The 25,887-nt window shown below is 47.2% G+C and overlaps 1 protein-coding gene across 2 annotated transcripts; it reads right to left on the reverse strand.

The window, feature by feature from the left end:
* Positions 1 to 628: 628 nt before the first annotated feature.
* LOC142557251 (uncharacterized) lies at positions 629 to 24,316 on the reverse strand. 2 transcript variants are annotated; one of them, XM_075668958.1, is made up of 3 exons: positions 21,629 to 24,316; positions 10,579 to 10,865; positions 629 to 956 (listed from the first exon to the last, which is right to left on the reverse strand). In XM_075668958.1, the coding sequence occupies exons 1-3, from the start codon at positions 24,191 to 24,193 to the stop codon at positions 707 to 709; spliced, it is 3,102 nt and encodes a 1,033-aa protein (XP_075525073.1). In that variant the 5' UTR covers positions 24,194 to 24,316; the 3' UTR covers positions 629 to 706. The 2 variants fall into 2 exon arrangements, with proteins under 2 accessions (XP_075525073.1, XP_075525072.1); XM_075668957.1 differs by having other exon boundaries at positions 21,622 to 24,316.
* Between the last annotated feature and the right edge of the window lie 1,571 nt (positions 24,317 to 25,887).

A 25,887-nucleotide genomic window follows, 5' to 3' on the forward strand; every position in this document is an offset into this window, starting at 1 on the left:
ATTTGTGCTTCTTGAGGACGACGAGCTGGTGTGAACGCCTGTGACTACTAGTGCAGTTACTATTAGACCGCACGCGCCAGCGAACTCACCGCTGATTTCCTTCTTTCCTTCCCTCCTCTCTCCCCTGTCATCTTTGTTTTCCCCATTCCCATTCCCCCGGTGTAGGGTAGCCAACCGGACGTTATCCTGGCTACCCTACCCGTCTTCTGCTTTTCTCTTTCCTTCCTTTCGAAGCACTGTAATATTTCTTGGTACTCTTTCTAAGATGGCGGTGGTCACTCTTCGGTTTCCGGACGTCATTTCCGCCCCAGAAGCTTCCGTCTAAGGTTACGTTCACACTTGGGAAACCGCAAGCGGACGGGAAAACCAAAGCGGCCGGATAATCTTTTTCGCGCATGTACAAAACGTTCACATTTGTTTCGCCACTGCAGCGGAAACCACTCCCGCTTTCGCCCACATCTATCTAGTTTGCGTACGTTTTTCCGCGTGGTGGCACTGTTTTCGCAAAAATCGGTCCGAGACCGATTTTTTTCGCCGCCTGGTTTTCCGGCCGTTTCTCCGCCTAGGCGGGCGTATTTCGTCAAGTTTTTCCCGCTTCCGCCTGCTCCGAGACCAAGTGTGAACGCAGCCTAACGCACTGGATCAAACAACACGTCCACCCAGACGGCAACTTTTATTGAGGACGAGCCACAGCAGAGCCCGCCCCTCACTCCTTGACGCAGTCCTCGAGCCACCAGTTTCGCGGTTCCGAGGACGCCTGCGCGAGGCGCATGGGGCAGCGCCAGTAGGTGGACGGGTGCGCCTCGCCGCAGTTGACGCACTGCGGCTTGTCCCGCGAGGTGCACTGCAAGTACGTGTGCGTGCCGGCGCACAGCCGGCACGATATGGGCAGCTTGCACTCCTTGGCCAAGTGGCCGAAGCGCTGGCAGTTGTAGCACTGCAACGGTAGAGTGAGCCTGCGAAGTGATGCACAGTTCTTTTTGTTCGAGCATAGACGCGTCCAAGTGCAGCAAAATATACGTTTGGCTAGATGTACCGTATGGTCTCGTGTATGGGCCGCAACCCCAACTTGGCATTCCGAAATTTGGAGAAACAAAAAATTCCCACGGAGAAGCAATTGCGTTCGGTGCCCCGATGCCGCGCGCGCTCATCGGCGAGTTTTCGCTCTCTGCGTACATCCGCTTGCCGCTGCTAGATGGAGAGAGCTGAGCGCTGACCTCTGATGCAATAGTACATGCGGGGGTCCGAGGTGTGCACAAGTGAAGGCTGCGCCGGCACAATTTTTGACCCAAAGGCTCAAAATCGCACGACAAAATCGCGAGAAATAAAGCGCGGCACTTACACGAGTCTATGCGGTAATTTATTTGCAGGAAAGGCTGAGGGGTCGACCGGAGCTGGCGCGCTCAATGATCGGATGCAACGCTGTGGAAAGCTGCACAAGAAGTTCGGTCATAAATATGTATCACTCTGCGCGTTCCGTCTAGGCTTCGCTAGTCGCCAGAGGCGACCGCTCGCGCGAGCATGCACGTGAGGCTGCCGCGACGTGCTGCGAAAAAGAAACGCGAAATGAAAAACAACGAAAATCTAATTGTTCTAAAACAACGCGTTAGCATGCAGTACTCCAACACTTTCTTTTTTCATTCAGTACTCAGCTTTCACAGAACTATTGCTGAGCCCGAACGCAGCCACTGAACAAAGTCTCTCTAGCCTCCACAGCGTTGCACCTGGCGACGTGTTCTCGGAAGGTCACTTTCGGCGACACTATGGCCTTTGCGGGACCTAGTGCTCAACTAGCCAATCAGATCATTCAGTTTTGCTCAACCAGCCAATAAGCGAGCCCTGAAATTGGTAAGGCCGAAAGGGACCGTCTAAGAACACGTCCCGTGATTTCTCAAACGGAGTACATCCCTTCCCCTTACCTCTTCCCGTGTTCCTGGTACTCTGTACAAGGGAACAGCGAAAGGGAGAGAATGTATTTAAATGGATGATGATGAGGAGACTAAATTGGTTACATACTATATAGTACTTCATGCCGTTAAACTAACCTTGACAAAGCTACGGCAACTGTACTCTGATTTTCTTGTTAGCAGCATTTAAACGGTACTTGCACCTAAGAAGAGGACGCGTGCCCCTGGTGGCCAGTGAATATAACCTGAGTTCCATGACGTAGCCTCCTAGATTTTTTCATCGCACCGAGGGGTGGTATCATGTTGAGGTCATGCCGCGGAGCCTTGCATTCTGGGTTATGTGTCGCTTCCGACGAGCTGCAAAGGAGATGTTTTCTTCTTTTTTTTTTTCAGTTGCTGTGTCAAAAGCAACTATTTTGGGAGCTTTTCGTGACGCATCTACCCGTATATAAAGGGATGTAAAATTTGAACAGAAGCTCCTCTATAGCTAGACTATACAGAATTAGGCTTCTTACGCGGTCCGAAAATTTCGTTGCAGTCCAGCTAGCTATTCATATTTAAAACAGCGCCAAAAAACACGGACAAGGGAGGACACAGGACGAGCGCTGACTGCCAACAACACCTTTATTGGAGCCTGCGCAAATATATACAATTTGCAACAGGCGTATATACAATTGCGACAGTCCGCGCTAGTCCTGTGTCCTCCCTTGTCCGTGTTTTATGGCGCTGTTTTAAATATGAATGATCCGTACCAACTAGCTCGCACACAAGCCCTTCTGAGTCAGCTAGCTATTTCGAAGTGGCACTAACGAGAATTATTACAGCAGCTTAGAATGATAACGCATTCTTTCACTACTCTATTTTCGTTATTTCATTGTAATAGGTGTAGGTTATTAGAATGGAAAATGAAGATTTCTGTTGCTTTTTTTTTCGCGCCGATACCTTAGCACTCGCACTTCATTGTCACGACGCGAATTTCAAGCTATGGTTTCGAATTTCTGGTGTTGCACCATAGTGGAAGCTCGTGAAACTTCAAATACGTTCCAGCAATTTTTGCATTGGCATCTCACCGCCGTCAGCTTGCTAGTGGCGACTAAGATAAGCGGTCACGGCCGTATGAAGTAAGTATATCTTATTGCAATAAGCAACAAGCAATATTGCGATGAGCAATAAGACTGCAATAAGCAGTCTTATTGGTTTTTGGGCTTCAGATGTTGTCTTTTGACCGCACCACTTTTAGAACGTAAGCTTTATCTCTCGTGATTTCCGGTGTGCTCCGACGCACTTTCAGGCAGGATAAATACGCGTAATTTTTGCCCGCGTCAGCTGGCGTTGTCTCACTTTGTGTGCACGAGGGGACATAAAGGCGAAATGACGGGGACTTGAGTCTTGGTCGGTCTGTTTGCTCCTGAGGCCTAGAGTGCATTTAGTGTCACTGACGTTTTTCACAATTATAGATTATGCTACTTTTCGCTTCCATAAAACCGTAAAGCACCATTTCATATTGTTTGAAATATGTGGGTGTGAGCTCGGCAATGACCAATATATTGGACATTGCCGATATTGCAGGATTACTATTGCAATCAGCGCCTAGGCATAAGATTATACATACTCCTTCCATCATCCCAAACAGTACTAAAATACGTAGAAACACTCTGTTGCTTCCATAAGTACCCATAAGCTTGCTTACTTGTGCGATGAGCGCTGTAATCAAAAGGGAGCCCGCGCTTTGGCAGACCTCCTATTCCACCATTTTGAAAGCTCCTGCTTTTATCAGATCGGCACGCATACTTCAAACGAGCGATCCATAACGGAGCAAAACTACGTATAAGGAGATCATTGTTACAGAATCTGTTTGATTTAGCGTGGGAATTTAAACTATAATACTCCTTACTGCTCGCTAGCAGGTCACCGATCTTATTCGACTATTGCTCCGACAGCTGGCCACGAAATTGAATTTAATTTAATTGAAGAATCGCACCCCCCCTCCCCTTCGCCACTTGCCCGATAAGGCTGTTTTTATCACCGAAGTCGCGCACATTCAAAACACATTCTTGCGCCACGGCAAATAAAACACGTCGAACAGATTAAGTATATGACTTGGCTATAGGGCGAAACGTGGTAGATGAACGAGCTGTGTGACATGATCCGCACAATAACGACCCTGTCTATTGTGGAGGTTCTGTGGTGCTGCCATAGCTGGCCGCTGACGAACGCGCCGAATCAAGACAATAACTTCACGACACGCACGGAACGCGCAACTGAAAGCTGCCTTACATAATATTTACTTGCATAGGCAGTGTTTTTGCGCGCTGCATATACTGCATTGCGGCATTTTTCGCATTGCGTATAGGCCGCTAAGAAAAACACGTCTATTCTTTACAGAAGGCAGTTCGGCATTTGCGGTCGTTACCGAAATGAGCGAAAACGATTGGCTATAACGTATTTACAAGTTTTCTACGTGCTGGAGAACAGTGTATTCTCAACTGCTTCCTCAACTTGTCGCTGGCTATAGGAATTTAATTCTTTCTTATCTGCTCAATTGTAGCTGCAAAGTACATGTTGCAGTTTCGCTCTTGCTTCATCGCAACAAAGGGGGCATCGTTCCCCAATGTACGGTGTATAATGGCAGTGATATACAAGCTGTTTATTCTAAGGCTAACAGTTCTTAAATATGAGTTGTGGCAGATAGCGCTATTCTAATCCTTAGCTGTATTCCTCGTAGAAGAAGAGAGTGCTTGAACAGGCAATCGAAATACGTAATTGAGTAATTAACAAAAATGAGCGGGAGGTAACTTTTGCTTAATTGGCACGCTTCCATGCGTCGTATGTGTTTACATGAAACCACGCCGGAACAACACGTCTTAATTGCTGCTATAGCAGTCGTGGTAATTATTTACAGTGCACTAGACTTCAGATGAGGCCTTACAGAAGTCATGGTACGAAGCTCTAGCTCGGGCGGCTCCTATATAAATACTTGAGGAAGCAGGAATTCTTTTTACCTGTGGCCCAGGGGGAGCCGAATTCGAAGAAGTTTGTTGAACTTAAAACGAAAATCCCTAATGTAGTCTCTGTATGTACCACGCGGAATTTTTGTTGAGGCCGTGAATGTATCTTTTTTGCAAGTATTGTTGAAAATCGCAACATTACAAAAAATGTTCAGCGTATCAAGTTTACAACCATGCCTCTCAACAAACACACAACTATGAAACATATACAATTATAATTTGTGAGTAGGGACCTTGCAGAATGAATATTGGAATTGTGCTTATGCTACGAATTCATATATCATCACAAAGTGCACTGGAAATGCTCTAGCGAATGCAGTTTACAGAACTGCGATATCCGATTTTGCTACGAAGTTACAAATTTGTAAACTGCCTAAATATGATTTTTTTATTAAGCTTACCAGTTCTTGATAATTTCTGTTAAATAAACTCATGCACTAACTCATACGTATGCTTCCTGTACACTCATAAAAATTTCACGTTCCTTCTAAAATGCGACCAATTGCATTCATATCGGTCGAGCCGATCCCTCATCTAAGTATTTCAGCGGGAAAGTAGGAGTTGACCCAGAGATATTGCTTCTTAAGTGATTCCTTTATATAGGCATCCCTCGCTTCTATCCTTATTATGATCAACATTTTTGATAACTCATTTTGTTCTATTTCTAGCTGTCCGTCTGCAAGCCAGAGCACACTAGCTCAGGCCGACTTCTCTGCCTTTTTAAAAGAAATAAATTCCCAAACTTTTTTGATAGTCTCTCCCGTGCCACAGAATATCTCAGGCGTCCACGGATCGAGCAAGACAGTTACGCTAATTAATAAAGGGAGAATCAGACGTCCACCCGTTTGTAGCAATTGCTACAAAGGAAACCCATACGGGTTCCTCGAAGGAAAAGCCTCATAGTTGAAGAAAAATTCGTCCTGGTCCAGGACGTCCTTTGTAGCAATTCCTATGAACGGGTGGATGTCTGATTTCCCCTTTACTAATGACTTTTCTCCACCTTGCGGGTTTCCGCAGAACTACTACGTCACAGTTACATTGAAAATGTCGTGATTTGTCCTGCTCAGTCTATGCATCTGTTGTTGCAAACTTGAGTTTTTCTTTTTTGCTGAAACATGGCCAGCGCATCGTAAGTACGCACAGAAACTTTTAAACTTCGCTTGCGAGAAGTATTGTTGTTGGCTACTCAATTTCTTCGTTATTCACCTAGCAGACACTACAGACAAACACTCAACTAGTTTATGCCAATACAATGTGCTTTCGAATGTCTATTATTGTTATTCCTCCTTATCGAGTTTATTATCATAAGGTAAAGTAACATAGCTATTTTGCTGTTTATTTTTGTATGTTTCGCTCCCAGACCTTAGCACTGGTACGTCAGTGTGACGTCACGGAGTTTAATGTATTTTTCCGTATTTACGCCATTGTGACTCTGTGAACGTCCTTTACCCTTGCTCAGTTCAACCTTTGACTCTTTTAGAATGCAATGTATTCCATCATTACAGATAAAGAAATAGCTATTCCTGAGCAGGCGCTATTAAACTTCATGTCGTTATCGCGAGCTCCATTAGGAACTTCAAAATAGGCATTGTCACTTGCTTTCGTATTTTGAATCTTTGTCTGGATTACCAGCCGCTTATCGCAGTAAGAATGACTAGATCTTTGTTAGCATTGCAAAACAGGAATTTACTAGCTCCGATAATTTTTTTTCTATAGTGTTTCTTTAAAATAAGTGTCTTCGAAGAAAACATAAGTTACGTGCATAAACCCTTCGAGTCTGCATGATTAAGCTCGGATCATCGGAGTGATTTCCTTGAAAAAGATATCGCTCATCTATACAATAACCCCTCCATACACGTTTTTACTGACCAGGTTAAGTACCGCCAACCTACCCTCCTCCTCCGCGCTTCCTTCCTCGCTCATCTCTCCTCAGCTTCCGGCACCAAGCGGAACTTGCGTAGTCTCAACGTCTCATTTAGACGGAAACGACGTCACTTCTGCGTAGATGTGCGAGCGTGCAACAGACGAAAATTTAGGAACCGGAAATCGCGGAAGTGGAACGATCGGAACCCGGAAACCCCGGAAACCCCGGAAACGAAAACTGCGGAAGCGGAACTGGTATGAGCGACGAATCAGGAAACAGCGGCGCACATCAAAGGTTGGCGCTACTTAGCAAAAGCGGCGTTGGCGCGTGGATGGAGTGGCTTTAGTCAATATTATCTCACATGCATCGACTCGCAATGCCGTGCTGCGTTTATGCAGTGTCGAAGGCACCATTATCCTCGCAACTTCCTAAAATATTACCGCGTGATAATTGATTAACGATACCAGAACAAGGAAAGTCTTTGAAGCCAAACTCTTTCACAAGGGAGCTTGGCACCGACGAAGACAAGCACAACTTGTAGAAACGTTGGTTTTCGGCGAAATTCCTCGTTCGATCGCTGTTCATCATCAACTCAAAGCCTCGATATTCCAGTAACCTTCTCTTTCGTTACGCGAGTGTTATTGAGTACGATCTCGTACGATGCTAGGCCGATGGTCGCCTAAGCCATTAGCTCGGCGGTCGGCTGCTGCTGAAATATTTCCGGTATCAAACCGCATGCGCCCCCTGTAGGCCCGCTCTTTACTGTGTGCGGCAGCAAGCCTTTGCCTATCTGGCACACACATGGGTTAGTAAGCCTTGAATGAAGTCGAAGGGAGCGTCTCGTCACGCAGCCATGTCTTCGCAAGCCAAGCTCTTCTCTAAGCCACCTAGAAGTCTGCATGGACTCTGGACTCTGCATCTCTCTAGAAGTCTGCATGAATGGATGGACGAATGTTATGAGTGTCCCCTTTGGAACGGTGGGTTACGCCACCGACGTGATGCACGATACATCACCCTGCGCCATATAGAGGGAAAGCTTGGCGAAAAATAAAAGTGGCTACTGCAAAGGAGCCGCCATGTTGCCACCTCTCATTCTCGCAAATGCTAAAAATATTCGAAATATGATGCAATAACAAGCATTCACCTGTAGCGCGTACGTATAGACAATGTATATAGTTCCTTGCTCATATTCTTCAGACGACCCGCCGTGGTTGCTCAGTGGCTATGGTGTTGGGCTGCTGAGCACGAGGTCGCGGGATCGAATCCCGGCCACGGCGGCCGCATTTCGATGGGGGCGAAATGCGAAAACACCCGTGTGCTTAGATTTAGGTGCACGTTAAAGAACCCCAGGTGGTCAAAATTTCCGGAGTCCTCCACTACGGCGTGCCTCATAATCAGAAAGTGGTTTTGGCACGTAAAACCCCAAATATTATTATTATTATTATATTCTTCAGACGGATCCGATGGTTAATAATATAAAAGAAAACTTAATGTAATCTCTGCGTTGCGTGAAAGCATGCGTTCGCAGGCGCCTGAACTAAATGACGCCTCGGAATCGCTTTGATTGCGCATCTCGTCTGAGTCGTGCCTGGTCATCCGCGTCTGCGCAGACAAGCAGAAGACCATCTGTAACTGTAACTGACCAGACGACGATCTGACGCCTCTGTAATTGCCAGGGTGCCGCCCTGGCAGTTACAGACGTCAAAGCATGGGCACTACCGAGATGCTTTTCCTCTAGAGTCATTGATATTAACTCTGTGTTGCCAGCCAACTCTATGTTCGCGGCCAACTCTATGTTGCCAGCCAACACATCAACCTGCGCTCGGCTGTTTCGGTCTAGCGTGTTTGGTTCCCGGTAGGCTTTAATCGACGCGGCGCACTTGTCGGGATACTTTGCCAACTCCTGTGTGCCCATGTTGTGCCGGTGCGCTTGTGAAGCTTCGGTTGGTTCATTGCGACGCATACGTCTATGGTTTTCGCTGCAACCTACGAAGACGTTAGCCGCGGGTTGTCACGGTTGCCGGACGTTCTCGCTTCGGTAGAGAGTGCGCTGAGCGCGGAAATACCGCGTCGTGGCCGCGTGTCGTTGCTTCAACTTTATAGGAAGATTGAACTGAGAAAGTTATTGTTGATTCATGTCGGAGTTACTGGCGCATAAACAAAGACGTGAGGAAGAGAACAAAACACGGCCGCATTTCTATCCTATCCAATTTTCTTATTTACTGCACATGATACTCCCATAATTATCAATCAATCAGTCAATTAATTGTTAGTTAATCAATCGACTCATCAATCCATTCATCAATGAACTATGATTTTTCTTACTTTCTCCGTTCTTCTTTTTCTCCGTGTCTAGTGGTCACGATTGATCGGAGCGCCGCAGGTATTCGGAGTGCATGATCGCCTGTGCGGCCATTACTATGTAATTAGCTGCTGAGCAATGAAGCCTTTTCATCCTTATATAAGACGCGTAAGTGTCTCACGACGAACTAAGGCAACATTTACGCGTGGAGAATCAGAGACGAATGTGCAAAAAGTGTAGCTTAAGGACGTATCTCCTTCAAAACTATCTGATTAGGCTCGGTTACGACTCTAGACGCTTTGAAAACTTTAAAAAACTAAATTATGGGGTTTAACGTGCCAAAAACCACCTTCTGATTATGAGGCACGCCGTAGTGGAGGATTCCGGAAATTCTGGCCACCTGGGGTTCTTTAACGTGCACCTAAATCTAAGTACACGAGTGTTTTCGCATCTCGCCCCCATCGAAAATGCTGCCGCCGCGGCCGGGATTCGATCCCGCAACCTGGCGCCCAGCAGCCCGACACCATAGCCACTGAGCAACCAAGGCGGGTCTTTGAAACGGTTAGCTACTCAGCACTATTTTCCTTTGTGGCTGGACAGTATAGTGCTCCTGTATCTCAGCTGCACTGAAGACATCATGGAGGAAAGAAAGCGGGTAGGATGAAGTGCCACGCGACGATTTGGAAGTGTAATTACTTATATATATATATATATATATATATATATATATATATATATATATATATATATATATATTGGGTGATTAGGTAAGTGGTAATTTCTAACTTCCAACCGTGCGGGAAGTATGGAAGGGCGTACGGCGGAGGGCGGTTAGAGAGGGCTGGGGAGGTATTCTGCAGGAGTCCACTTAGTGGACTGTCAATTTCGGCCACTGCTGATTGACTGGGGCCGCTCGTGTCCTCCTCGCTCGCACAGCTGCATCCAATCAGCAGTGGCCGAAATGGACAGTCCACCATGTGGACTCTTACAGAATAGCCCCCTGATCTTGACGAGGGTATCACTAAGAGCTGCCCCGGACCAAACAATGCGTCAAAAGATCCGATAGCCTTGGAGGGCCTACTTTACGAGGGCGAACGCGCAGACGGGCCCTGAGGGAAGGGGCGGCGTCAGAGGAGGTTGAAGGGCAACATTGGACCATGTGTTGTGGGAGTGCGAAGCCATCGGCTCCTCCTTCAGCGAGGATAGGCGGGCTGCACTCTTGGGCAGCCCCGATCTCAGTGACCAAACCCCGGCCGTCCAGAGTGCCCGCGATCGGGCCGTCAAGCTCGGCTTGGCGGTCCCCACGTGGGACTAGCCGGGTGGCGCGGGGTCTCCCCTGCGTCTTTTCTGGACCTAATAAAGTTATTTCACTCACTCACTTGCCGAGGCCAGCTGTCTGTCCTCATGCTCCCTCGTAGCTTATTTCTTTTTCATAGAGGACGACAGCGCCTTTTACCTATATGCCCCCCGACATTCTTTAAAATATCTTGTGGCTACCTGCGCGTGACCTCGTAAGAGATAAGGCCGATGTTCACGGTGCGCGGTATCCGGCGGTCGGGCAGGAACGTGAGCAGCACGGTTCCCGTCGCCACGTCGCCCACGGCGCCGCTTTCGTAGCGCATGAAGCCGGTCTGGCGTTGGGCGCAGATGACGCCCTCGTCTTGAAGCATCTCGAACAGCGCGGTGTTCGTGTAGCGACGCGGCACGTTTCGCACGTAGCCGAGGCTGTCCGTGTAGCTGTTCACTACGGTGCACTTCACGAGAATGCCAGCCAGGGCCTGCGTCTGACAGAAAAAAAAAGAAGAACGATGCAAAAGCGAATAGCTTTACACGATGGAAAAATGCAAATAAATGAGCAAATGTGCTTCCAAATGTTCGCCATAATTGCATGCTCCACGAACACACGCAGTCAAACATGCTTACAACGAACACGCTTATGCGCTAAACGTGTATATTTTACGTAAGAGCATTTAATACCTCGAAGCAGGCGGTGGCTTCGCAATTCGCTGCTAGACAGAGCTTCCTTTAGAACTATATCGAATTCGTAAGTGTCAATATGTGCGCTAAGCAATTGTGAAGGCGAGTAAAATTTTGTTCGTACTTCGATTTGCTGTGCAAGTAATGATAAACGCTTCGAGCACTACAGCGACCGAATCCTGCTACCACAGGAGATTTTGAAAAAAAAAATGCAGGTAAATAAACTGACTGTCGATGCTAATGTGAAAACCAATCCAGTAATGTAGCGACAGGTCATATTCCTAAAGTAACGTCTATTCAACACTTGTAATGGTAATCATGAGATTGGCTACCTTGGCTATATGCCACATACTCCGATATGTACTTATTCGTGAACATTGTCTGCTTGCTAAAGTGTACTCTTTCTGTATTTTCATGTTGTGTAAGTCTCTGTTATTTGTTATGAACGCATTACTAGTTTTTTCATATTGCTTTTGTTCCTTGGAAACTCCTTGAACTAATCCTATATTTTTTTACTCTTGGAATGTATTCTCGCCCGTCCCCTCTGCAATGTACAATTATGTACCTTGAGGGTATCACAAATAAATAAAAATAAATAAATATTGTCCCACTTTTCTGTGGCACTCGCTTGCCAAGGTCACCCGTGATCATGGAGGCATGACGCCGGCTGTAGGACGCCTACGCAGTGACGATGAAATAACCAAGAAGGAATGGTATCCATTTTAACGGGAAAGGCGTATAACAAAGATTTCATGACGACAACATGTAGTTATTTAAATTCTTCTGCAAGTAACGACCGCCTCTTCGAGTAGACTAGCTCATGGACTAAAACGGCACTATCTGCCACGAGCAATGTTGGAAAAAAAATTAAACTGTTCGTTGAAATACCCTGTATAACATGTAGGTCGTGGACTACGTGGGAATCTACGCTAATACGAAGCACTTGATCGCTCAAAGCATCTGCTTAATCGTTTCACCATTTTCGCTTTGTGTGTATTTGTTCATTGTCCACCAGCTGGTTGCTAATGTGGAGATTTGTGCTGATGTATTGCGGTGCTATGGTAACGTCTGCATAATTGAATTTTCGACATTAGGGCTCACTTAGAGGCTGCGAGATGGAGACTGATGCCTATCATTTGAGGGGCTGCTTCTATTACCCCAAATCTAGAGTGATCTCGCCAATGCAAACTTTTGCAGAACGCCTAACGCCACCTTCAGTGCAAAGTAAGATACACCATCGCAGAGACAGCTTCGGAGTTCGGGCTGCCCACACGAGATTGCGCAAGCTGCTCGATTTCGGAGGACATGGTTTGGAGTTCGAGAAAACGTTCACACGACACAGGACCGCCGAAAGGAGCGCTCATACACGCTTGGGCTTTCATAGACAGGCCAAGGCGAATAAACCTGGTAGCGAAACTTCCATAGAAGCCCATACGTTCAAAACATGGCGGTTCAGCGGTGGTTCATAGAGTCACTGGGAAAATTTTACCGCATTCGTTTTCCCCGCGCCGCCGACGCGTTCATTGTCCCAACCGTACCACGTGACTTTGGGGTTCCATATACCTTCCGAGCGCAGTAGGGGGGGGAGGGGGTTCAGCTGAGTTAGAGCGCAGGCAGCGCGGGTTGCCTACGTTTTTTTGTGTGTTCCGATTGTCACGCACGCGTTTGACTGCAAGGAAATTATGCCTAACTGCTGCGCCTTTGGATGCAGCAACCGAACCGAGTCTGGAAAGACTTTTTCTTCGATTGCGACCGGGAAAAATGACCGAGAGCGTCGTTCTGCGTGGTTACACAGAATCTGCCGGGAGAACTTCAAGCCTACAAAAAACACCCGCGTGTGCGAGGTATCAGTACACCTTGCTTGTGCTCTTCGGCACTGTTTTAGAAGATATTTAAGCGAAGTGCACGCCGTGTTAGCGATGCTACGAAAATAGGAGCTCATAGCAGGGATCGTTCGCGTCTTGCACGCTTGACCAAAGCCACGTAGAAAAAAATGTGAGGCCACCGCATCACCTCCTCTCCTTGTCAATACGTCACGAGAGTCGGATGGTAGCGGTGGATGGGGGAGCGCTGCGTTTTTACAACGCGGCGAGCGTTCTGAAAAAAAAGAAATGTTCTCCGTGGCTGCAAAGCTAGAGCGGCAACGCGTGGAGCATTCGCTTGCTGGCTTTGGTGGGGCATGCTGCACCGTAAACGCGATTGCTTTTCTTCGATTGTGTGTGGTTCGTCGTACACGGAAGCGCAACGATGCCTGGCTGTTGTTGCGCACCAAACTGCAAGTCCAATTATGACGGAGGACAAAGTGACCGAGTGCACAAGTTCCCATCTGTCCGAGCCACTCGGGAAGCACGGACGAGAGCAGTTGCTCGGAAGGACTACCCGCCAACGAAGTACACAGTGGTAAGTACTTTTTCCCTCTGTGGTTATTCTGGGTCTCCAGACGAATGGGTTTCGTCAGCGTAGTGTGCAATGCATTCGTGCACGCGTGCACAATAGATGGGTCTCTGCACCTGTCGACGCGCTTGTAAATTCAACATTTTCGTCGAGCTTCATATCTGTAATGGCTTGTTTTTTTTCTATTTCAGCTCTGTGAAAAGCATTTCTTGCCATCGGATTACTTGAAGGCGACATCTTACACGGACGTCAAGACAGGAAAGTGGTCGAAGTTGCCTTGAAGAACATTCGTCTGAAGAAAACTGCAGTTCCGAGCTTGTTTCCCGATTGCCCTGCCTATTTATCGCGTCCGCAAGCGTACGTTCGAGAAGTGCCGGGTGTGAAAAGAGCGCGCTTGGAAGCCACATATTTCAAAAAAAGCAATAATGCTTTCTCAGCAGACCGAAGCAGAAGAGGACGTCAAAAATGTGGTTGGTAGCTTTGCGGAGTTGCTGAAGGCCTTGCCAAGCTTTCAGAGTTGGGACTTCTGGACAGTTTTGGACAAGGGCTCCAAGGTTTTCTTATTGGACTTGTCACTTCAATCTGCTCCTGCAGTCCGTACTTCGGTGATCGTGTCCACAGACCTGCGCGTCGAAGTACTTTTTGGTGAAACGGGTGTGAGGAAGTGTGGTGATGTGTTAGTTCCTGAAAAGCTGTGCGACTTGAGAGATTTGAAAAGTGTTACACATGATCGAACAGACACATAAGGGTATCAGCACTGACCGTTCTGAAAAGGCCCGTCATCTACTGACATTGGTTTCGACATTGCTAGAGGAAGTAAGTGGAAAACATTTCGCATGCGAGTTGCAAGAATGGCATTTGGAAGTGCTTAAATTCTTGAAGTGTCAAATTGATCTTGTTTTGAATAATGCTGGCCGATATCCCCCCGATTTATTGGTTTTTGCTAGCCTTTTGTTCACAATTTCACCTCATGCATACAGATTCCTGAGAAGTTCGATGAAGCTTAATATGACGCGCCCTGATACGATCAGAAGACTGTGTTCATCGTACGATGTACGCCCTGAAACGGAGCAGCAAAAATATAGCTTTCTTTCCTATGCAAAGCGTATTGTAAGCACATATAAAGAGCATGAAAAGACTGTAACGTTAATGATTGATGATGTTCACTTTCAATCATTTTTTTTACAAAGCCGGCTTTGTTACTGGTGCTGCGGTAAATTCATCGACTGCAGCAAAAACTGCCCACGTATTTATGATACAGAGCCTGCTTTCTTCAAACAAGGATGTTGTACACATTTTTCCTGTGACACAAATCGATGCTAAGGCCCTGCACGACTTCCTTCGGGAGATTGTTCTTGATTTAAAGGCATCTGGTTTTAGAATAATTGCAGTGATCTCGGACAATAACTCCATAAACAGAAAAGCCATGTCCTACTTCGCTAAGAAGGCAAATGTCAGCATTGTTTACCAGCAGCCTGCTGATCCATCACGACTCCTGTTTTACGTGGTGGACCCAGTTCACATACTAAAGTGTATAAGAAATAACTGGCTGAATCAAAGAAATATTGGCGAATGCATGTACTTTCCTGAACCGAAGAGTGATGATGATGAAGAAAAGATACAGCATCTTTCAAGGTATTATGCCAGTTGCACGAAGCTGAAAAGCATGAGCTCTGGAAGCTAGTGCCAACGCTCACTTTGAAGGCATTGAATCCCTGGAACATGAAACGGCAGAACGTTAAACTCATCTACTGTTGGTGCTCTCAGTGTTGCAACGTTCCAGCTTGCAAAGGAAACATCTCAATATGTTGACGCCATTTTGACTTGGTGTAACATTGTTAAAGTCAAGACGCCAAGAAAAGGACAGCGGTTGCGAGACCAGTTGCAAGGTCCAATAGTTTCATCGTCATGTCCTCAACTAGAATTCTTAGAGAGAATAGTTCAATGGCTTGATCACTGGGGAAGCCTCAAACATGACAATGGCCGTCTGACACGTGAAACGCACACAGCTTTCGGCCAAACTACCCACGCCATGCACGAACTTGCCATATACTGTCTCGAAGAGCTTCATTTCGAGTATGTTCTTTTGGGCAAATTTAAAACTGATAGATTGGAGGATCGCTTTGGAAAGTACTGGCAATTTTCTGGTGCCAGTTACCACGTGTCTATAAGGCAGATATATGAATCTGAAAACAAATTGCGTTTGCAGAAGGTTCTGGACCTGCCAGATTTGGACATTCTAGTACCATCGAGCGCGAGCACGTTGGAGACAAGTGTAAATTCAGGGAACGACCAGTTTCACCTCACTGTGACCGACTCTGACCTTGAGAAAGAAACGTCCAGGCTACCGGCACTAGCCTATGTTGCCGGCTGTTGTGCCCATGCAGCTCTAAAAAAGTTTACATGCGCATCTTGCAGTGAAAGCCTTGTGATGCAAAAATGTCGATCTAGATGACTCTGAGAATACATTAATCACGTAAATGACGAGGGGTGGCCTGAAGTTTCCTCGAGCAGTTGTAGTTAATGCTGTACTCTTTACTGAAATTACATTGGACAAGCTCAGGGAGCCAGAATATGCCGTACGATTTTTCAGCCTTCCTAGGCAGAAAGATACTCTTGTCGGCCTTGTGTCCGCTACCCTTCATGACTTTGAGGATGTAGACATGTGTGATTTCGGTCATCCTGTACAGGAGGTAATGCAGCCTGTTGTAAGTGCTGCAGCGAATACACTGTTGAACAACTTGTGCCGCACAGAAAATGACAAATTACGCAACGCCAAGAACGACCGAAAATTGCACACCTTGAAGGCCTGAGATATGTTTCTTATTACCTATTTTTTATTCATGAAGGTATGTTTTGTTGAACATCTACGTGTGTTTGTGTTGACAGAACTCTTGTAAAAAGAAACCTGTGGCGTAGCTAGGACTTATCTGCCTACATTATCAAAATTTCAACCCTGCATTTTGGCCAATTCAAATGTTAGCGTTTCAACGTATTGTGCTACCTGTTTATGATTCGAACTCTCCATGCTACCGCAATCCATTAATTATTGAGTGAAGTAACTTTATTTTGCCTGTTTTCCTTCAGGACTGAGAGTAGGCCTCTCGTTTTTGACTTACTTTTCACCATTATCTCAGCGTTTTATGAAAACCAAAAAGGCCTGCAAACAAGGCGGGTGGAAATAAAAGAACCACAAGAAATGGTTCAACAAAGACGGTAGCTTATTCTATTTGACCATTAGTCGTGCGTGACCTTATAATGATAAAATTTTCACAATGAACCTCGATATTCGTGTGTCTAGCGAGGACTGTTTTACGCAATGCAAGAGTGGGATTGATAATTGTATATGGAAGATTTAAAATGTTTGTTTCTGAATGCAGTTCTTATCATTTGTGAATAAAGTATATTCTGTGTCTTCAATATGCAGTTTTCCTCTTTCTTTCGTTCTGTCTAACGTTAAAGTGACTAAGCAGCATGTAGTTTGCTTGTCTTAGTCCCGACCAAACATCACAAACACAATAAGGGAGGTTGTGTTGCGATACACGCAAAAAAAATTGTCGCCAGTCAAGTCATCTAAGGAGGGTATGAAAGAATGTTGCTTTCTATGGTGGTGTTGACAGCGGTGAACCAGCGGCTCCCCCTTACTTTTTGCGTCAGCTATACGTGTCTTGCTTTGGAACCGAAGCATGTGCATTTAGAGGCTGCTGTCACTTTAAGGACAGCACTAATTTTCCCATGCCATAGTATTCGCGACGCGCAAGGAGACACCCTGCAAGCGCAACGAACCTAGGCGCGGAGACGCCGACGGCGTCGACTGTCCGGCCCATCCGATTAGCATGACGAGGCCTTGCATTTTTTTCTAGGTGGCTTTGGCTTGACGCGGGTACACGTTTACGCGTTTGTTACTCAACACACGCGGTTATTCCGTGATCGTGGCACGCGAAGGCGCACTTGTCGCGCGAGAATTCCGCGTCCTTACGTGCACCAGGTGCTCGCATTATTTCTCCGCGCACGTGAGCGCGCTGTCGCCTCGAGTCACTCGACCCATATGGCACTTGTCTTTCGCCGACCGCGACGATCGCAGTCAATAAAAACATGGTCAGTGCATGTCGTGCGTCCACATAACGGCCGCTTTCTGTGCAGTTGTGTTGGCACTGGTAGAAAAATATAAAGGGGGGAAATGCTAGCATTCCTTGAAGCTGCGTGTTTGCGGCCACATGGGCGTTTACACCTCAATGGAGCTCTTTTGATTGTCTCACTGCGTAAACTTCGAAACCTTTATAACGTATTCTTCGTCTCTTTAGTTGGGTCTTTCAACTTATTATTGCAGCTATCTTCCATGTTTTTCTTGTTTCACATGTCTCAAACAGGGCTTCAATCAAAAAAGCCCTGGGAGCCTCCTTGGGCAGCCCAGCGTTGGGGTGACCAGCATCACACTTCTAACCATACAACAAACATTTGCAGGACCACTTTTGCGCTGAAGACATTGAGAAGCCTAGAGTGGATGGGCATTCCATTTCTCCTTTGCTCATTTATACATACGCATTTTGAGGTTAAAACCAACGGCCAGGTGATATTCACAACACATGCTTCAAATTTTGAGCTTGTAAGCCGTGCACATGCAATGAACTGAAGTCAGCATACATATGTTTTACGTTGAAATGCTACGGTGCATACCCGAATAATGCTGTGCTTGATGCATAACGAGAAATACAAAACAGCACAACACCCATCAGCTTTAGCTTCACTCTGTCACTATGCATGTTACGTAAACTGCTCTAAAAGCACAATAAATTTACACATCGCCCATGTAAGTTAGAAGAAAAAAAGTGCTGCTTCACCAACGGGCGTTCCTGCCTTTTTTTTTTTTTTACACAGGCAGCAAATCTGCGCAGTCTAATAAAACACTCATGAAGAGGTTGAGAAGAGTCGCCACTCATGGGGGAACGCACTATACAGCCCCGTTCATAAATCGCTATGTAGCAAACTCTCGCTCATTATCAGTGTACAGAAGTACATATACGTTGCTGTAATCACGCAAATGGCTCATATTGGCCTTCCACAAGATTTAGTGCGCAAAATGCTCATCGAAGTTGGTTTTTACACCTGCTGTGCACAGATCGTCTTACGATCACGGCCAAACAACGGTGCGCACACGGCAGTCGCAGTGTGTCGTGCGTACATGGCGGACGAAGTCGCCCGGCAGAGTCCAGAACGCGCGGTATCCGATTACAAACTAAATTAAATGTATCCGATTCAGCTTGTGAAATTACACAATGAACGTATGTGCATGTGACACTGTCAGGTGTTAGTTTCTTCCTGCTTGGAAACATTCAATAGAAGCCGGCGGTGGTCCACGATGTTCATTCCCAAAAGCACAAGCTTGCCTCATTTCGGCTCAATATGACGAAATGTTTCATTCGTAGCTCGCTCCGCGGAAGGGGAAAAAAACGCGTGCATAAGCTCCCGATAGCAGCGCTAAGCTGCTGCCCACAATACTATAGCACAGTTCCAGCAGTAAACACGATCGGCGTGCAAAACAAACACCGGCTACATTACTTCGAACAAAATAACATTTTCTTTTCGTTCTTAGCAACCATTATCTCCGTGCACAAAGTATTTGTACTTCAGTAAACACTCAACCCAATGTGTCACCGAATATCAAGCTCTTCCAACACGGCGGCCTTCCCGCGACGCAGTGGGCTTGGAAGGTATATGGCGGTGGCCGCTCAGTGTTGCCAGTCAAATCCCGACCTTTGCGGTACTCTGAAATTTTTTTCCAGTGACTCTATTGGTTCATGGGCCTTAGCGCCATCTGTGTGACGAGGGAACACTTTCGGTATAAAAAGAAAACGATATAACGTCATATCCGTTAAAAGCAGAAGCCGCGTAGTTTTGCTCTGAAAGGCGCGAAATTTGTTTTGGTGGCCTTCCATTAGAGCTGTACATTCAAATGTCCCGTCATTCGACTTGATGGGTGTTTCGAGCTTTGCGCGCGGAAAGCGATGCAGCGAAAGGGTCATCAGTACGGGTGTCGAAATTGCACCCCTGCACCGAACGGTAACTTGCTTTGGAGGCCGACGAAAGCTTTACGTGTATAGTGCTGGTCCTGTCGTCAGACGCCAAGCCAATCGGCCAGCGCGGGCGCATAAAAACAGCTGAGGTAAACAATTGTCTGACGGTCGTAACTCACTAGATTATAGTGAACAGGTCAAGAAACAGTGAAACTACCCGCGCCATCAAATACAAACGAACGTCGACAAGCAAAGCAACAGAACGTGTGAGGGGTGCGCATTGCAACAGGTGAATTTCACGAGCGCGCCTTCCTGCACACTTCAAGAGCTACATTGCACTGCATGTGATAGAGGTGCCAACGCCCACTCCTATGGTGGGCGCTGAAAGGAAAGGTATTATTAAGGATAGTGTAAAATAGAGCTGTATTTTCTTTTCTCGCCACGCGTATACAAAGCTTACTAGGAATTTTATTTTCGTTGAATTAATCCTTCTCTGTGTCGTTTTAATTGAACAACGCTTTTTTCTTTCCCCATGTTTGTTCGCGCCTCAGATAGTCGGGCTTAAATCGCTGCTCCCATAACCACCCTTGCTGATGTCGGTGACAATTTGTTCTGAACCGCTTTTCGCCCGAAGTTTTGCGACTTATTCGCATCGACCTTTCGAAAGGATACCAAACAGAAGAAAAGCGATGATAACACGACGATGCATGCGCCGCCCTTAAGAGATTAGGTGCAGCAGCTTTGCAGCTGGAACACTAACTTTTTATTAGGCCGACTTATTATCTTGGTGCACCGTGCGTCCGACTTTGGCACAGACTAGTCAATTTATCACCGCTGCTGACTCAACGAGAGGCTCCTCTCCCCCCCCCCCCTCCAACCCCCTTCCCCAAAAAAACGGCAGTGATGCACCTGCCATTTATTCCTCTGCGCTTGAAGGAATAATTTCCTCACAAGTTGCACACTGGAGCGAATAAAAATGGCGCCCTAGCTTTTCAGCGACAAGAATATACGGTTGCGCATAGCGCACGCAGGGGGGAACGAAAAAAACGAATTGCGGGTGAACGAAAAAAAGGGCCGGCATAACGTATTGCTTCCTTTCGCACTATTTCATTTTCTTTTTGTTCACCACTCGCGAGCGGCCGATCCTAATCATAACGTGGGCGGCGTGCTGTTTCGACCGCTGCCAAAACGCGAAAAGGAAAAAAAAAAGAATCAGAATAAAATAGCTGCAGTATTCCGGCCCAGCTCACGACACAAACGGGACGTTTGAAAAAGAAGGGTTTCACAGAAGGGTTTCACTGAACTCTTGCATAATATAACCTCCTCGACAACGCCGCCTACCACGTCCCCAACCATAGTGCTTCCTACAAAAAGGCTAGGCAAAACACTGGCGCTATAGTGTAACGTGGGAGCTTCAAGCATGGCGACTCGGAGAGCACGAGAATGATGGCCAGTACGTGTATTTGGCTTGACTTCGTCCTAATGGCTTCAAGCGGCTTTGTGACTTCGCAAAATGTGTATTTTTCTTTCACAACGCGGTGCGTTATAAATGCTCCAATCTGCAGTGCCGATGCATGCGCGAAGAATGTTATTGCCTTCTGCGTTTTGAAAACTAGGACTGCTTCGATATTTAGGCCAATGAAGGCGGATAAAGCGTAGTAAACGCAGCCACAAAATATGCCTGAAGCAACAAGCACGAAGATCAGACAAATACATGTATTAAGAATCATTCCCATGGCATATAACCGCAGCCTGGGAATTCCTTTTATTATCTTAATAACAACCTCTTTCCTCAATACACTCACGGCCCTGCGGCAACTTAGTTTATTGCAGTGGCGGTAGTCTTAGCTGAGTGGTAACGCGAGAATGGTGTGGGCAGTCCCATCAATGCGGCTTTGCATGCTCATACGCTAGGTATTTTAAAAGCACGCTTCCCCGGTAGGCGTTAACCGTGCAGCCTAAAACACGTCATTGAAGTGTTCTGGACAACGCTGCTGACAACCGCACCACTGCAATAACAAATGTACATTTTATCCCTCCAGTGATATATCAAATGAACAAACAAATAATCCCTCTCCGCGGAACTTAGCCCATAACGTGCATTCTAAATTTCCCCGTCATGCTTCTTTTTTGTGCTGGCTAGAATTGTACACACTGTGCACCTGGACCAAGTTGTGGGCGGCCCTGGGCGACTTGGCGAAGATTCTCAGCCACCCCTTCTCGTCGAGTGTTTGGGCGTGCACTTCCTCCTGGGCTACGAAGAAGACGCACTGGGACAGCCAGTTGTACTCGATGTCGCGAAACGTAAGCTCCTTGTCTCGCGGCCTCATGAGCAACGGGATGGGCAGGGGCCACTTGAGCTTTTCTCGACGCGGCATGCTGGCTGCGATGGCCACGTGCGTCGCGAGGGACTTCAGTTGTGCCGAGTACCCGGTCGGACACGCTTGCGGGCCGATCTCCCACGGTATGTCCGTGGGCTCGCTCCCGGATTCCGTTGTCGCCGCTTTCGCCGCGGACGTGGTGTCGCCGGTCTCTGCGGTCACTGCGAGCCCGGAGTTGCGGTCGCCACACTGCTGGGCTGCTCCCGGAGAGGCTTCCTTGTCGCCGTCCGAGGTTTCTCCGAAACCGTTGACAAGGACGGGGGCTGCGACGACGGCTGTGCTCTGAGAGGAGCTGAGAGTTTCTGTATTCTGAGGAACAAACTCTGTACCGCTCACGTAGACTTCGTCAGAGCCGCCGTTCAACTCGACGTAGCGCATGTGGTTGCTCGCGCTCACTTGCGCTTGGTCGTAGTAAGCTGCCCCCTCTTGAAAGAAGTTGGCGTTTTGGTCGGCCGTTCCAGGTAAGACGAATGTGTTGCAGGCGACGGGCGCATTGGAACACGCAAAGGTATTAGAGTCGGATAGTCGGCAGGTAGATAACTGCGTGTCACCGTGGCATCCTTCTGTCTGCTGGACACAGTGGATGTCTCGTTCGACCGTTTCGGGAACAAAGTCCGGAGCGGTAGTGTGGACGAGAGAGTTTGTAGGACACTTGTAGACACCCACATTGGTTGACTCATCGCTCGCGGATAACTGCTTGGGTTCGCGGTAGACTGTAGCGCCATGGGGAGAACTATCAGCGACCATTACACAAAAGCCGTTTGCACCGTAGGCCATGTCACTAGAACACTGGACAGTTTGATAATTGTTGAGCTGATTGTTAACAGGCATTCGGATGTGCTCATTGAAGTCTGCAGCGCTTCGGTCACTATAGCTTCGCTCGAAAGAGTCCGCACCAGAAGTATTAGTCAAGAACACACTGGCAGAACATTCCTTTGTGACCGTACGCGACGAATCGTATGACGCAGTGCCTTGATTATACTGATTCGTTTCAACGGTGCCATCGACGCACTGTCCAGTCAATGTGGAGGGTGATTGGTCAGTAGTTTTTTGGTAGAATCCACCGCAGGCAATGTGATTGCTTCTCTCTCCGTTTGTGGCATTAGTATCTGAGACATGTGCCATGGGCTTGAATGTGCCGAGGTTGTTTGGGACGAAATAAAGGATCGGACCACACGAAGGGTATAATTGCGTGCAAGAGCCACCGTTGTTAGAGGGGAGTTTCCCGCCATATGCGCTGGCATTATAGCTACCTAAAGAGCTTAAAACAAAGCCGTTTGGGACATACATGTGGCTTCTGGCGCTGCTGTCTAGAGTGTGATTTTTGTGTTGGGCCAAGGGAACGCATAATGCTGAGGTTTGAGCGCTGTTGGCGTACGAAAAGGAGTTTTCGTCTGCTGCGGCATTACGAACGCTCACTGACGCGTTTGCACAAACACCGAGTTGGTCATTACAGCCTTCCGTCGTTGAGTGAGTGTTGCTGCTTGGATAGAGAGTATCTGACTTAATAGCACCGCTTGTGTTTTCAAAATTTCGCACATGGCAAGAGTCACTCCCTTCAGAGCTAGCAGGGTACCAGAATTGGTTTGTGGAAGAGGTCTCGCCGCCAACACTGTTCTGATACACGGACAGCGGATAAGCTAGGGTGGTGTGACTGTCGTTATCACAACGGCTGCTCAAACTCTGGTCCATGAATTGGCTACTACAATCGTAAAGGGAAGTGTACGAGTCAAAGCAGCTGGCATCGTTCTTGCCATTTCTGCCTGCATGGTCCAGGCCGATTGAAGTTGGATAGGATTGGCTATTAGTGTCGCAATGGCCTTCCTCGACGAAATCGTTCGCGATCAAACCTTCGGAGTCGGGACCTTCGTATTGAGCGAAATAATCGTTGCTTAGAGATAAATGTTCAAGGTCACTGCGAGTCACTTTCCTTCCGTAATAGCCGTCAGCATCAATAGGAGCGATTGCGCAGTCTCTGCCAAGGGAAAGCGTGGAACAAGTTTCACCTGGAGTTCGAGGCGCAGCCCAACTGTAGTAGTGTCCACTCGAAGCACTGAAAATGTCGTCATCGAGGCACGACTCTTTCGACGCGGATTGCCGCCGAAGCGGATTCCAAGTCCTCGATCGGTCTTGCGTGGAAGTCCGATCGTTGTAATCAGCACCGTAAGCATCGAAATGTAGCGTGCTCGGACGCGACTTCTTCAATGGCGGCTGCACTGAACATGGAACAGCGATTCGCTCGGTGTCATCGGTAGTACGCATCGGTACCAGCATCGCCGCGCCAGCTTCACGAAGGTCCTTGAACCTTCTTGAACCAGGTGGCACGGCATTTCCCCATCGCGGCATTGCCACTCACGGACGGTAGGACTTCGCTTAGCGGTTCACAAAGTTTCAGAGCGCCAACTTCTGTCGCTTTCACTGAGCTAGTGGACTCGATTCGGCTAAAACGAACGCCAGCCAAAGTTTAGAACTCACTTCGTGGAAGAAAGAACAAACATTGCTTCTTCTCCTCTTCTTGACGTGCTGCGATGCACGTCAGCTGCTGCTGAGTTATCACTGAAAGCGCAGCCGTTGATTTCGACGTGGACTACGTTTTGTCTCGGCTTGGTCACGATCGCCTGATGAACGCTTCTCGGGTGCGTACGCCTTCCGCAATGCCCGCTGTCGGTTTCCGCGCAACTAAGCGAAGACTCGGAAGCCAGGCATAGTCGATGGCCGTGGCATCACTGCCAGGGAGGCCGCTTTATATATACGATCGAAATCAATGAGAACAAAGCAATAGCTATGAAAGCAATGGCCACTCGGCGAGTAATGGAACTGAAAGGGATGAACGCGTCGCATCAAGGTTGAATGACAGCTGTATGGTTAGGAGATTGAATGCGGACGGATTAAAAAATAAATAAATTATGTGGTTTTATGAGCCAAAACAACGATTCGATTATGAGGCACGCCGTATAGTGGAGAGCTCCGGAATAATTTGGACCACCTGTGGTTCTTTCACGCGCATCTAAGCCGGCAGATTATACGCGTATTCTAGACTGGACTGAAAATACTCGAAGTGCATAACGGTTAGTTCGCGCTATAGAATGCATTTTATTATTTCTTTATTTATCATTATTATTACTTTTTCACAAGCTGCGGTGGCTCAGTGGCTGTGCCGTTCTGCCGTTAAGCCTGAGGTTGCAGGTTCGATTCCCCCGCCCCGGCGGCAGCATTCCGATAAGGGTTCAAAGCGAAAGCGCTTCCGTGCTGCGCTTTGGGTGCACGTTGAAGAAGTTGTGCTACAGTAGGGTAGAACTTTTAGAAAGAAACAGCAGTTGGCAACCAAGGCATACGGACTGCGCGGAGTTGTGTTACTAGCAATTACGGCCAATCACAGAAGCAACTCCAAAACATCGTCATCATGCGACCTTTTCAAAATGGCGTCGTACTTGGTACCTCCAAAGCGTCTGCTGTTCTAGAGTATTTTCATCGGCGGAAGCGATGAGGCGTGCAATGGACATGGACAGAGTGTGGACTCTAAAAGTCCGTGGCATGGTTCATTTCACTGCTGACCCCGTTTTACTCATAAAACCACACTGCCAACCGAAGTGAAACTTGGCAATAAATAGTTGCAGCGAAGCAAGCGTTTCCTTTCAGTTCAATGAAGAATTAGGCTTTCACTTTTCCGTTATAACAGACGAGTGAAAACGTACAAAATTGTGCGCTTATATTTTATTTTTGTGGTCACCGCCTTATTTAGGAAACAGGGAAAGTTTGAAGTACGAACTATTTGCTGCCCAATCTTAAGGCTTGCTACGGCGTTTCCAGTAAACCACCTTGTATACACGTCGTGTTAGTGTGTATATATATGGTAACAATTAACAAAATCGAGCCCCTCGGTTCCCCTTCTTCTCTCTTTCACACACACACTCACACACACACACACACACACACACAAAAACACACATACACACACACACATATATATATATATATATATATATATATCAATGAGTTGATATGGATGATAAGGAGTGATGGGGGGTTATATAGTTTTC

This window comes from Dermacentor variabilis, chromosome 9, assembly GCF_050947875.1.
Source record: "Dermacentor variabilis isolate Ectoservices chromosome 9, ASM5094787v1, whole genome shotgun sequence".
NCBI classification, from domain to species: Eukaryota; Metazoa; Arthropoda; class Arachnida; order Ixodida; family Ixodidae; genus Dermacentor; species Dermacentor variabilis.

Coding starts and splice junctions, on each gene's coding strand:
- LOC142557251 (XM_075668957.1), bottom strand. CDS start 24,193: ATGCCGCGATGGGGAAATGCCGTGCCACCTGGTTCAAGAAGGTTCAAG. Junction 10,866..21,621: donor CAACTTGGTCCAGGTGCACA/GTGTGTACAATT, acceptor TTTTTCTGTCAG/ACGCAGGCCCTGGCTGGCAT. Junction 957..10,578: donor TCTTACGAGGTCACGCGCAG/GTAGCCACAAGA, acceptor ATCACTTCGCAG/GCTCACTCTACCGTTGCAGT.